The 14,214-nt window shown below is 36.6% G+C and overlaps 1 protein-coding gene across 2 annotated transcripts in view; it reads right to left on the bottom strand.

Moving 5' to 3' along the window:
- Nucleotides 1–13,734, bottom strand: part of MMRN1 (multimerin 1) — a 76,949-nt gene extending 63,215 nt beyond the window's left edge. For both annotated transcript variants that reach the window (XM_086406506.1, XM_086406507.1), the window contains exon 1: nucleotides 13,027–13,734. In XM_086406506.1, coding sequence (XP_086262632.1) covers nucleotides 13,027–13,616 — 590 coding nt within the window. In that variant the 5' untranslated portion in view covers nucleotides 13,617–13,734. The remainder of the gene's footprint in view (nucleotides 1–13,026) is intronic.
- Nucleotides 13,735–14,214: the final 480 nt, after the last annotated feature.

Here is a 14,214-nt window from a genome sequence, read left to right as displayed (position 1 = left end):
AGGTTATTTGCCAAAAATGCAATGATCAGACAAAAATGGCCCTTATTAAAGTACCTATTTTTAGTTGACATTCTGGCAGAAGCCATCCAAAATGATATTTAAAGATATTCCACACCTCAAGGAATCTTAAATTGAAGATATATATTAATGTTACAAATTAAGTTGTAGGAGAATGGAGAGAGAGTTAAATGTTAACAGTTAAATGAGTATAGACACAAAAAAATTATTTGCAATTTTATAAAAATAATTTATTAAACAAATCATATGAGAAAGAAAATTATCTAATGTAAATGGATGAAACTTAGTTGCTATAGGCAGAAGTCTGGAAAATATTTTTACTGTGCTTGTAATATCTGAAAAATTATTTTTCTAATTTTTAACAGAATGAAACTTTTGGAATATATAGATACCATTTGGGAAAACAAAAATCAGCCTCATTTCTGGTTGTAATACCAGTTATTTTATTATAAGAGAGATCCTATACTAAACTGTAAGAAAGTTCTTAATAACTATGCTATGCTATGCTATGCTATGCTATGCTAAGCTAAGTCACTTTAGTAGTGTCCGACTCTGTGCAACCCCATAGACGGCAGCCCATCAGGCTCCCCCATCCCTGGGACTCTCCAGGCAAGAACACTGGAGTGGGTTGCCATTTCCTTCTCCAATGCATGAAAGTGAAAAATGAAAGTGAAGTCGCTCAGTCGTGTCAGATTCTTCGCAACCCCATGGACTGCAGCCTACCAGGCTCCTCCGTCCATGGGATTTTCCAGGCAAGAGTACTGGAGTGGGGTGCCATTGCCTTCTCCACTTAATAACTATAGATTAATCGAATGATTGGATTATATGATTTTTTTCATTCTTAGGTTTCTATTTCTATCATTTTCCCCTATATATAAATATAATAAGATATGTATTCCTGCTCACTTGTAACTGAGACTATGTTTCTTGAAGGTAGAGGCAGAATGATTTACAAAGTATAGTAGCAAAGCTCATGACTGTAACATCAAATGAACAAAAGAGCCTCTTGATGAGGGTGAAAAAGGACAGTGAAAAATCTGGCTTAAAATCAACATTCAAAAAACTAAGATCATGGCATCTGCTCTCATCACTTCATGGTGAATAGATGGTGAAAAAGTGGAAACAGTGACAGACTTTATTTTCTTGAGCTTCAAAATCACTGTGGACAGTGACGGCAGCCACGAAATTAGGAGATGGTTGCTCCTTGGAAGGAAAACTATGACAAACCTAGACAGCATATTAAAAAGCAGAGACATCACTGTGCCAACAAAAGTCTGTAGAATCAAAGTTTTTCTGGTAGTCATGTACAGATATGAGATTTGGACCATAAAGAAGGCTGAGTGCTGAAGAATTGATACTTCTGAGATGCTTGGAGTTCTTTGGATTGAAGGAGATCAAACTGGTCAACCCCAAAGGAAATCAACCCTGAATATTCATTGGCAGGAATGATGCTGAAGCTCCAGTACTTTGGCCACCTGGTGCAAAGAGCCAACTCATTGGAAAAAACCCTGGTGCTGGGAAAGATCGAGAGCAGGAGGAGAAGGAGAAAACAAAAGATGAGACGGTTGGATGGCATCACTGACTCAACAGACATGAGTTTGAGCAAACTCCAGGAGATAGTGAAGGACAGGGAAGCCTGGCGTGCTGCAGTCCATGGGGTTGCAAAGAGTTGGACACAACTGAGCAACTGAACAGCAACAAATGAGTTCAAATCAGTATGAGATGTATGTCACAAAATCACTAGAATATAAGAAATCTATGCTCCTTAAAATAATAATAATAATTATTATTATTAAATTAATACAACAATCAACCTAAATGTTAAAAACCAAAGAAGGAACACATTTTTCCCCAGAGTCACTAAATATCTGCTTTGAAATATTTAGGTCTTTTACAAATAAAGCTGACTCAGTCATTCATCTGTCTAAGGCAGAAAAATTGAGCATTATACAGCTTATTGTGCAAGGTTCTTTTGAATGAGAAGTTTGACAATTCAGTTCTGTAAAGACATAAAAAGACACATTAGCAAATTTTGTTCAAGTGTGGTGATACTTGGAAAAATAATGTGAAACAAAGAACTGCCAAAAACAGGTAACAAAAATTTTAAAATTAAAGACTACAATAAAGGGATATTTTAAAAATAGATTTTTCATGCAAATCCACTGATTATCCTAATTACAGGGAATGATTAACTTCAGCTGAAGCCCAGTTAAACTGTCATGTAAGCATTGGCTGAATGATTATGGAGGGGACAGTATGAGGCAGGAAAAAGTACCACTGTCACTATGTAACCTGGGTTTTGGGGAAAAAAAGATGATAGAAAGATAGTTAGATATTGTTTGTGAGAGTAAATCAGCATCACCTGCAAGTGATTGTTTAAAACTCTAAATAGTAAAACCATTTCATGACTAAAATAGTGTAGTAGGCCAAAGAGCAGATCAGTAGATTGCTCATGGCCCAGCAATCTTTGATCCAGTGTAAATTGGGAGGACTATCCACAGCCAAAGAGTCCCTGATGTGACTCATAATTAGGTTTATGCTACCAATGAAATAAGCTCATTAAGGGATATTAAATATGTAAATATAATTTTAAAACCGAATAATTTGAAAATATAAGTTTTAAAATAGAAAATTCAGCATGGTGAAATGGTGACAGGCAAGTTTAAAAGCAATGTAATGATCCCAGACAAGCATTTTGCTTAAATCTAGACCTCTTTTGTACCTTTCCAGACTGATTATGGCAAACAGAGAGCAGTTTCTTTGAAGTGTTGAGCTTTCCGTGGGGTCCTAACCCTCCAAACAGCAGACTGCATTTGGGATTCTCTTTAAGGGCAATAACACTTGCTTTTGTGCAGCAACATGTACTGAGAAGGGCTTGTATTGATCCTTCGGATTTTCCAAGTTAATAGGTAAAAGATTTGTTTGAGGGAAAAGCAGACATCTTTGGCTATTTAGAACTTAAAAAAGTAATGATAGAAGAAGATTCTATTTTTATTCAGAAAACTTGAAGTCTTGTGGTTAATGAACTCAGAAAAGCACTGTAAATAAACAATCGTTCTATTTTGAAACATTTTAGAAATCCAGTATTCCAAGGAGCCAGTGAAAACACTAAATTAAAAATTCCATGAGTTGGTCACTGCCGTTTGCTGTGCAAACTGACCAAACCATGGCCCACACACATCCGTTCTTATCCTGAATTGAGAGTGGACCGAAGCAACAAAGGATTTGTTTAAATAATGACCATGACAAGTATTTTTCTTAAGAAATAGAAAACACCGATCTAAAAAGATTAATGTAATGTATTTATACTAGTCCTTAAAATTCAGATTAATAAATTGCTTGTCATCCTGTTCATAGAAGACAATGTTTAAATGTTTATATTCATACCCTGTGATTTGAATTGACACAATACCATGAAAATACCAATTCCTGAGACTATACACTAGAAATCAAAGTCAATCAGCAAAATTCCCACCATAAACTAGCCAATGGTATGTAATTTTCTCTTGGAAGTTGGATAAGGTTTTGTACTTGGGGAGACTGTGTATTTACAATAAATTTAATAATGTTACCTACCTCACAAATTGTTGTGAGATTAAATGACTTAATATATTTAAAACAGTTGCTGCTGCTGCTAACAACTACATTATTCAGAGAGTTCAATAGGATATTTTTATGAAGGGAATAGATAGATACCTATATAGGTGGCTCAGAGGGTAAAGCGTCTGCCCCGCAATGTGGGAGACCCGGGTTCTATCCCTGGGTCGGGAAGATCCCCTGGAGAAGGACATGGCAACCCCACTCCAGTATTCCTGCCTGGAGAATCCCATGGACGGAGGAGCCTGGTGGGCTATATATATAGTCCATGGGGTCACAGAGAGTCGGACACGACTGAGTGACTTCTATATATATATATATATAGCTGTATATATGTATGTATAAATCTCCCACTTTGTTTTCTGCCTCACACTAGTAGAGATCGCTCCTTTTTCTTCTCTAATGACCTGATAAATTCATCTTAACCGTAAATGCTTATGTATATCAGGTCAATACAGAAGATTATTATTGTTGCGGTTCAATGCATATGATGAAGTTTAGCTCTCAGAAGAAATATATTCCAGATGTCTCTATAGTCCCAAGAAGACATGAACCTAAATACTTCCCAAATGTTATGTAATCTTTATAGGAATCTTTATTTTCATTGGGCTTCCCTTGTGGCTCAGCTAGTAAAGAATCCGTCTGCAATGCAGGAGACCTGGGTTCCATCCCTGTGTTGGGAAGACCCCTGGAGAAAGTAAAGACTACCCACTCCAGTATTCTGACCTGGAGAATTTCATAGACTGTATAGGATTTATAGGTAGTGCACCAGTTACAAAAGAGAAAGTAGTCCAAAGGAAATATATAATGTGAAAGAAATATTAATAGAACTTGGAAGTAAGCATTTACATTTAGTGAAAAGATTCTTATTATGTAAATCACACACAAATAAAGCATTAGACATTTTATATTTAGTTTTGGCAGTTAGTCCAAAAGATAAGTCCATCTTGATAATAATCTCGTTAAGAAAATGACTATTTTCAAATTTTAAAAATTGTGGTTCATTTTATTTTAGTGTAATACCTTTATATAGCCCATCCGTTTTCTAAAGTCTGTATAATATTTAAACTGGGATAGAAGTATTAGTTTTATAAAAGAATCATAGAAATATTTGAAACAGATCTTGAGAGGCAATCATGAAAATCTCAGATGATGGGAAATTTCTGATACTTGAATTTTCTGGTTAACTTAGGTTTTAAGAAAAAAAAAAACCTTTTATATACCATCCTTTGCAATGAAAGTCTTTTGTCAGGCACCACTGATTTGCCTTCCATGGTGGGCACAATGTAGTGAATATAATTGAGTTTTTAATGACATATGCTCAGAGTCACAAATTATTGTGTATATACAATAATAATAATAATAGTAATTTTCAGTGTAAAATTTTAGGAGAATGAGCTGAGGGTGCCCCCTTCCCAGGATGTGCATGGAGTTTGCCTTTTGGACCAAACCTATTTTTCAAGTTTTAAAGCCAATAATAGAACATTTTTAAGAGGTACATTGAATTAGATATGCATAACATATGCATTTTTATAAGCAGCAATCATTAAAGGTATCTTAAACTTTTTTTTCATACATTTGTTTTATTTTCCTAATTTTATTTTATTGTTGTTTCTTTTCCCCATCCTGTGACTTGAATGTTTTCAGGGATATTGTAAACTCTACTCCAGTAGGTGTCAGACTTTCCCACTGTGCAAACTGCAGAGCCTCAGGAAAGGCAGGCTAATAGATGCTGCGATGCTTAATGCTATACTTAAATCAGTTGTTCCTGTAAACTGACTCTTTTAGCATCCCCCCAAGTAACACACTTTTAAATTAATTTCATATTTAAGTAAACAAAGTATACAAACACTTCTCATCTCATCACCTAGATTATATAAGCACTCCTTAAAATCTGGTATGTATCATACAATATGTACTTATATATTCAGCAGCAATTCAGTGAGTAAAAATATCAAAGAAATAAAAGGAAATGATTAACAAGAAAAAATTGAGATGCAGAGTATACTTTAGTATTTTCACTGGCAATAATGTAGTTGATACATTTATTTCTCAAGGATATAAATGGTGTGTTTCCTTTTAGATATTTATAGCAGGTGAGAATAATCCCCTTGGATGCCACTAGGCCTTTGATAAGAACTTTGCAAACAATACGTGTTATAGACTGAATGTTTGTGTCCCCCTCCAACTCCATTTGTTGACATCCAAATGCCCATTATGATAGTATTGAGAGATGGGGGCTTTGGGAGTTATTAGGTATAAGGTATTAGTGCCCTTATAACAGAGGCCCTAGAGAGATCCCTCATCCCTTCTACCATGTGGGGGTAAAATGAGAACTCAGGAACCTGGAAAAAAGCCCTCATTGACCATGCTAGCAACTGTTCCTGGGCTTCCAGCTTCCAGAACTGAGAAATAAATTTCTGTTGTTTATAAGCCACCCAGTCTTTTATTTTGTTATAACAGCCTGAATGGACTAAGATGTTATCTGAATTTAATTGACCAGATTTTTCACATCTAAAACCTCATAATTTACAGAATTAAGCAGAAAAATGCTTATTATGATAGGCAATAGAATTAATTAGATAGTTTTTGTGATGTTAAACCATCAAATTTTTATATTATATTTAAAATTTCTATTTACAAGTGGTCTAATTAATACAAGACTTGTAGTATTTATTATTTTAGACATACTGTGATATGCTTAGTAGCTCAGCTGTGTCTGACTCTTTGTGACCCCATGGGCCACAGTCTGCCCAGTCCATGGGGATTCTCCAGGCAAGAATACTGGTATGGATTGCCATGCCCTCCTCCAAGGGATCTTCCCAACCCAGGGATCAAACCCAGGTCTCCCGCATTGCAGGCAGATTCTTTACTGACTGAGCCACCAGGAAAGCCCTTAAACATACTAGAAATCATAATTTATTTAACTTGAGCCACCTGTTTGTACTTAAAGCAAGTTATATAGCTTATAGAAAGAATAAACAAATGAAATTCTAAAATAAATCAAGTTTCCAGTAAACTCAGCAAATAAAGTATTCATCTTGTTTCATATTCAACTTTTCCCTTCTGGCCTTTTCATTAATATTTTACAATATTTATGGCCATTCTCTATGCAAAATAAAACACAATGGCAACAAAAGAGTGGGAAACTCTCAGGGCCAGCTCTGACTTCTGCTTTCTCTCCCTTTCCTTTTTCATTAAAAAAAAAAAAGAGAGAGAAAACTCCTCAATTGATTATCCATATTTTTATAGTTCTCATATTTTCCAAACTTATGCCTCTAGTCTTGATCTCTGCTTCAAACTCCAAATCCATTCAATAAGCAGTCATTCCACAGAGTTTTGTTTGGCTTTTTCTATGTGCATGGCACTTATGTTAGCAGTTGAATAGAATAATAATTGAAAAGGGCAAGGTTCCTATTATCACAGGGTGTATTTTTGACATGAAAAAATATAAAATACACAAATGTATATATTAATAAACTCATAATTTCAAATAAATGCTTTAAAGAAAAAAGTAAAGGTGATAAGATGGCAATTTGACATTGGGTTGTCAGAGAAGGTCTGCTTGAGAGAGGGACATCAATGCTAGAGCTGCATGAAGAAAAGGAATCCATCATTCAAAATACTGAAGTTACAGCATTCTATCAAGAGCAAACAGGAAATTTCCTTGAGATACATATTAACTTGACATGGTCAGTAACCAGAAGGAAACCCATTTGTGGAGAAAAGGAAGTGGAGTGAACTTGGAGCATGGTGGAAATTTAGATCATAAAGACAGGGGGTCATGAGCAAGACCCAGTGTGCATGGTGAGGATTTTGCATTTTATTCTATAGGTATGGAGAGCTACCAAGTGAACTTGAGCATGTGAGCAAAATACCAAGTTTCACCGATTTTTAAGACACATATCTCTGAAATCATGAATACGTTTTGAAATCAGTGGTATCTTTTAGTCACTATTGGTCAGACAGTAGGTATTGTTACTGCCTTAGAAATAGCTAAACCAGTTTTATTTATATTTTCATTTCAAGGATGCATAAGTGATATATAATAAAACTCTGAGAGATAAATCTAAAAACTTTAATGTCATATTTTCTTATTAATACATAAGATAATGCATCACAGTATATGAAGTCTTACATTCAATGAAATTCATTAACCTGAGTTAAAGTTTAAATGCCTTGAAGTGAAGTGAAAGTCGCTCAGTCGTGTCTGAGTCTTTGTGACCCCATGGACTATACAGTCCGTGGAATTCTCCAGACCAGAATACTGGAGTGGGTAGCCTTTCCCTTCTCCAGGAGATCTTCCCAACCCAGGGATGGAACCCAGGTCTCCCGCATTGCAGGCAGATTCTTTACCAGCTGAGCTATCAGGGAAGCCAATCTTTCAAAACCTCAGGATATCTCCATTTTCACTTGCAATCCCTAGCCCCTTTCAGTGTTTTTCAGATGGGTACCACTGTTTCAGCATCAAATCCAAACTGAAAATATCCAGGCACAGCATTATCCAATAGAACTTTCTGCAACAATGCAAATACTCTGTGTCTACACTGTCCCATATGGCAGCCACTAGCTCCAGGTGAACAGAGTGCTTGACCATGTAACTAGTAGTATGACTGAGGAACTGAATTTTTAATTTCACTTAATTTTAACTAATTTAATTTTAAATAGCCACCTGTGCTTAGTGGCTATCACAGTAGAGAGTGCATGTCTAGAGGAAGAAGAGAAACCTTGAGTGTCAAGAGTAGAGAAGTTTTTCCTTGAGCTCCCCCATGGTTCTTCCCAGGTGTCTCTTTGGTCAAAAGCTGGTCACATGGCTACTCCTAAGTCAAACATTGCCAAGGGAAACCATTTCCACAGCTAGCTTAAAATAATCAGGATTCAGTGTGGGTGCATTGGTCCCGGCCCTGGCAGCACCTGGGTTGGAGCAGGTGGCCGGGCACAGAGGGGCTCAGAGGAGCCGAGTTCTGTGTCAAACATACAATGTTCTATGTCAAATTTATTCCATAAAAAAGTTTGAAAGGTCTCACATGTGTGGAGGCAAGAGTGGAAATGCGGATAAGTTAAGAGATTGGTGGTGGGTAATGGTGGTAAGAATGGGATGGTATGGTAAAAGTGGAGAGAGGCTAGGGGTTTGAAGGATGTTGGAGAGGACACTGAGACTTCTTAATTGATTATATAAAGGCCAGGGGAGAAAATGTAAAAGATATACCAAAGGTTTCCAGTTATGGAACTAGCCATTCACTGAGATGAAGATTCAAGTACACAGGTGCAGGCGTTGGGATTGTGAGAGAAGTTATTAGGTAGGCAGTCGATGCCTCTCGATATCTCATCTTACCTACTATCCTCTCAGGGGAGGCTCACAGTGCTCAGGGTAGGCCACTCACCCTGTTACATATTCTTAAGAACTTCATTCAGAATGTTGATCACCATTTTGACTCCACATCAGTCTTTGTGATGCACTCTTTTTCCTCCCCACGCCCTCCTGGACTGCAGGTTCCAGGAGGCGGAACAGGTGGGAGTTTGTTTTCACTGTTTTACTCTCAGCACAAGCACGATGCTGGGGACGTATTGAAAGCTGAAAGTGTTAGTTGCTCAGTCATGTCTGACTCTTTAAGACCCCATGAACTGTGTAGCCTATATTAGTCCTCAGCAAATATTGGCTCACTGCATAGATACAGTAATTCTAATTTCTCCTTTTTATCCTGCCTCTTTCAAAGTGCTTGGTCACTGACCAACCTCCATTCTGCTAGACAGGAAACCACAACTCTGGTGGGGCCAGGAGTTCTGTGGTGCTAAGATGAGACAAAATACAAGATGAGACAAAAATATGCCAGAAAAATTCTATTGATGTAAGTATTCCTTTTAAGTAGAATCACTATAAAATTCTAAGAGTATTAGGGGAAAAAACCCCAAAACCTAAAGATGAGTTTATCCCCAGTCAATCAGATTTTCTTATACAGAAATAATAATTCTTTAGGAAGGATTTGTTTATATATTCACATATAGATCCATAAACTTTATAGTCAGTTCATTAAATATTGTGTATGTATTAGAAACCAAATATTTTACTAGCAATGAAAATATGTACCTAAATGCAAGGAGATCACATATATAATTATAATACACTACTGTAAGTGTGGCAAAAGAAGAATTCAGAGTTTAAGTACAGTCAGAGAGCCCACCTGACTGAGACTGAGAAGGCTTCCTGGAGATATTATTATTAGGTGTAAAAGAAGTAGGTGATAGGAAAATAAGACTGTGCTAGCCAGAAGTACAAACAGGGACCAGAGATGGGTTTAACAAACAATATACTGTGGACTAGAAAACTACAAATTTTAATGGCCAGAAAGTGACAGAAGATGAGGCTGGGGAGATAGGCAAGAGCCAGATCAAAGATGGCATTGTGTGACTGATCTGGGTAACAAATCTGGACTCTGTTATGGAGCAAAGAATAGTCACTGAAGCCTCAGAAGTGGGGAAATATACTGGCCACTTGTTTTTTCCAGTTGGGATAGTAGACTGTGTTTGCTGAGGGAGTATAATGTAGGGATAGAATGCTTTGTCTCTGAAGACAGCCTGGGTTTGCATTTTTGCTGTGCAATTTACTAGCTAAGTGACCCTAGTTAAGTTTCTTAACCTCTCCATAATGAAATAGTAAAAGAATCTTCTTCATAGAATTATGGCGATGTTTAAAGGATTGAAAATTATGTATTTTCATACACACACACACACACACATACACACCCTCAGTATAGTACTAGAGAAAATACCATAAAGTGTTTGCTACTGTTTTTGTTTGTTAATCAAATAAAATGTGAAAGATCTCTTTTGACCTTGTTAAGGTTTCTTTTCGTCAGCACTGTGTCCATAAGAGATGGGCCTAAGTTTTATCTCATACCATTATCAATTGCGTGGCTTAATGAGTAGAAGTCTGGGACCGAATGAAAAGTTTACCAAAAGAGAACTTCAGGACCTCCCTGGTGGTCAGTGGTATATAACTCGGTGCTCCCAATGCAGAGAGTTTGATCTGGTCAGGGAACTGAGATCCTGCATGCTGCATGGTTCAGCCAAAAAAATGAAATAGAACCTCAGCTCTCCAGGACTTCAGGATGTAGACTCTTAAGTTGTTGTTGCTCAGTCCTCCACTGTCTCCTGGAGTTTCTTCAAGACCCTCTAAGTACATGTGTGCTAAGTCGCTTCAATCATGTCTGACTCTGTGCAACCCTATGGACTGTACTCTGCCAGGCTCCTCTTTCCATGGTTTCTCCAGGGAAGAACACTGGAGTGTGTTGCCTTTATCTTCTCCAGGGGATTCTCCCGACCCAGGGATCAAACACATTTCTTACATCTCCTGCACTGGCAGGAGTGTTCTTTACCTCTAGAGCCACCTGGGAAGCCTCAGAAATAAGATTATTGTCATTGGAAAATCCAACGGATGGAGTTCTGCTCAGCAGGTCACAACTTTAATGTCTTGTTTCCTCCTAACATATAGTGAATTTTTAAAAATCTGAGACATGTTGGTGGTTACTTTTTATAGAAAATATTCCTTGGAAGCAGGAATTATTTTAAAAATTCTCTATTTCCCCAGAGACCAGTACAATGTTAGGCACATAATAGGCAATATATAAAAATCATCAGATGATTTGTAATATATAAAAATAAGTAGGTGTTCATAAGCTTTGACAGTGAGGTCTCTGGGTAAAACAATTAGCATGTATCTAGTATTCATCAAGTTATCAATTACTACTTCTAATTATGAAACAACTGTATGCCATTTCTATATGCCATGTAAAACTTTAAGCACTATTTTAATTAGAACTGTTCCCTTCTTCTTTTGGTTGTATTTACAATCTATTGAAAACTCTTGACACACATCTCTAAAAAGTTCAAGTCATTTTCTATGAGTGCCTAAGGTTTCTATACAACTTGTTTAAAAAAATTAAATCATAGAATATTACAAAATATGAATAGAGATGATTTTATAAGTGACTATGACTCTCAATAGTTTACATTTTACTATTATTTGATAGCCCATATTCTGTTGTTCATAAACATGAGAAAGCTTAATTTATATCTGTTAAAATGTCTCTTATAGACAAAGTATATCCATCCCAAGTTGAACATTTTGTAATCTGTAGTATTTATTTTATAGTACATTGGCATGTTCTACATTCCACGAAGTTAATGTTTTTAGTTAAAATCACATTTACTTCCATATTTAAAAAATTCTATAACCTTTGAAATACAGTGAAAATGGAATTAAATAAATACAAATCTACTGGTTTATATTCCCAGTGTGTCCTCATCTTTATATCAAGAACATCTTTATACCATTAACACAATGCCTTTCATATAGCAGGTGTAAGTTGCTATTATTAACTTAAATTAGTTTATGTAGTCAGGTATTTAACTCAAGCTTCCAAGGCATTATTTGGTGTCTTTAAATTTTTATTATAAGCAAAAGGTATTTGAAAGTTTAATTTCATAATACTAAACATCTAGTATTCTAAACATAGAAATAATTTTGAACATTAAATGAATAGAACACTGACTTGCATTTCTCAGTGTTTTGTTCTTGTTTTTTTGGGCCTTTTAAAAGTTTTATTTAATGATACTGTTTTAAGCTTTGTTTTATTATTTTGTTTCAACAATTCAAATAGAATTTTCTCTAATTTTAAATCAAAATCAATTTGAAAAATTGGCCTCTCTAATCAACACATTAATGATAATAGCATAACTCAGTATAACAGTACTAGTAAAATATGATTTGTTGAGCACCCATTCTGTGAGAAGTATGTGTCTAAGCACATTTCATTAATTTAAATCTTGCATGATAACCCTGCAAAGTTGGAATTTTTATCTGTATTTCCTATCTGTATTTTACAAATGAAAAAACTTAGATTCAGGAACATCAATTGACTTGCTGAAGTCAAGGATCCAGACAGTATGGGAGCCAGGATTCCAACCCAGCTCTGCTTGGTTTGTTCTTGATAACTGTTTAATTTCCACAGCACCAGGCTGTTTCAATTTTTAAATCTGTTCACACGTTAACCGTATTGACATTTTTTTCTTTCACCTTGTAGATGTAATTCTGAGCACAAACAGCATATGCTTGATGTGAGTTAACTAACAAGTCACTGTAGGGTTACACTGTAGGGTTAGTGACCATCTCCAGTTAAAGTACCTCTATTTAGTAACTTGGACCACTTCAATTAAAACAAATTGCTGCATTTTATTTGTTCAGCTTTTCCTTTTAAGATAAGGTAATGCTCAATTCCCTCATCTAACTGACATATGATCTGGTTTCATCTTGAACACAAAATCCTGTCTGGAAATGAGACCATTTAACTGTTAGCTTGCAATCTTACAAACCGTATCATTAGAAAGGGGGAAAAAAAAGAATTTTCTTACTTTCCTCTAGTTGTTTCAAAACTTGGTTTTTGTTTGCTGGTTCTTTGGCTTCCAGGGCTGTCACCTCTGCTGAGGTACGTTTCCCGTGGCGATCGATTTCCCACGCCTCCAACTGAGTTTGGAGAAATGCCTTGTTCATTCGTCTTTCTGGCAAAGCTCTGAAGAAATTTCAGGGTGGAGTTGGAAAGAATCACTGATTCTGCTTTAGGACTGAACTTGAGGGTAGGTTCCGTCTGGAGGGCAAGCGTTTGTAACTTCAGCATCCCTTCTTCTGTCTTCTCTGTGAGTGTGAGAGTTTGTTTTCTCACACCCTCTGGAGATGCACTTGTCTCTGAAGGCAGTGGTATTGATTTCAGAAGACTGTCTTCAGAAGTGCTGGAATCAGGAGCTGTGGCCACTTCAGTTGATGTGATCTTGGGGGTTGGCAGCACCTGGAGACTTTGTCCTTTGTTTGGAGGAACTGAAGCAGAGGTCGCATTCTTCTGGGAGTTCTCATCCTCAGTTGTAGTCCAAGTGTGCGTAGGGCCATTAAGCCCAAAGCCTCCACTCCATAAACTAGAAAGCAGGATAAATAGCCTTGCTCCTTTCATTTCAGTAGTTGGAAGCTAGAAAGCTCAAGTAAAATTGGGGGATAAAGTCCTTCTAGCCTTTCTGACAACTGCTTCCACACTGAATCTGCTAAGACAGAGGTTTGCCAATTTGAGATGTGAAGAGGAAACAGGTTTCTGTGTTTTGTAGTGGACTCAGGAAGTTTGATTTCCTGTTTCTGTAGGTTCTGTGTGATCTGTGACCTCTGGTAGGATGATCTATGGAAGCAGTAATGTGTGTCCGACGAAGCTGAGGGTAAATGGAAAAACACAGGCAATGATTATCAGGAAAACCCATGAAAGAAATGTGAAGTAACTTTCCCAGGTCCACTTATATTTCATGTGTTGCTCAGTTTTGAAGAGAAATTTCATGGTGATGATGGAATTTTGTTTGGATGGGTTAAGTCAAATAGTTTACATTTTGTTCTACTATGCAAGGAAATTGAGAAAAAATAATGTGATACTTCCTTTCAACTGTGCCCCATCCAGAGAGCCATGTTTTGTTTAAGGACATATACACATGCACAAATAAAAACTCTGTCTGCAGTGTCTCCGCCCTTTCATGCATCACAGGCTAAATTGTGAAAAAATAAAAACATGT

The sequence above is a fragment of the Bos grunniens genome, chromosome 6 (assembly GCF_055505025.1).
Source record: "Bos grunniens cultivar Pamir isolate PY7600 chromosome 6, Bosgru_T2T1.0, whole genome shotgun sequence".
Taxonomy (NCBI): Eukaryota; Metazoa; Chordata; class Mammalia; order Artiodactyla; family Bovidae; genus Bos; species Bos grunniens.
The sequence above is the reverse complement of the archived record's forward strand: the minus strand, read 5'-3'. Positions and strand labels throughout refer to the sequence as shown.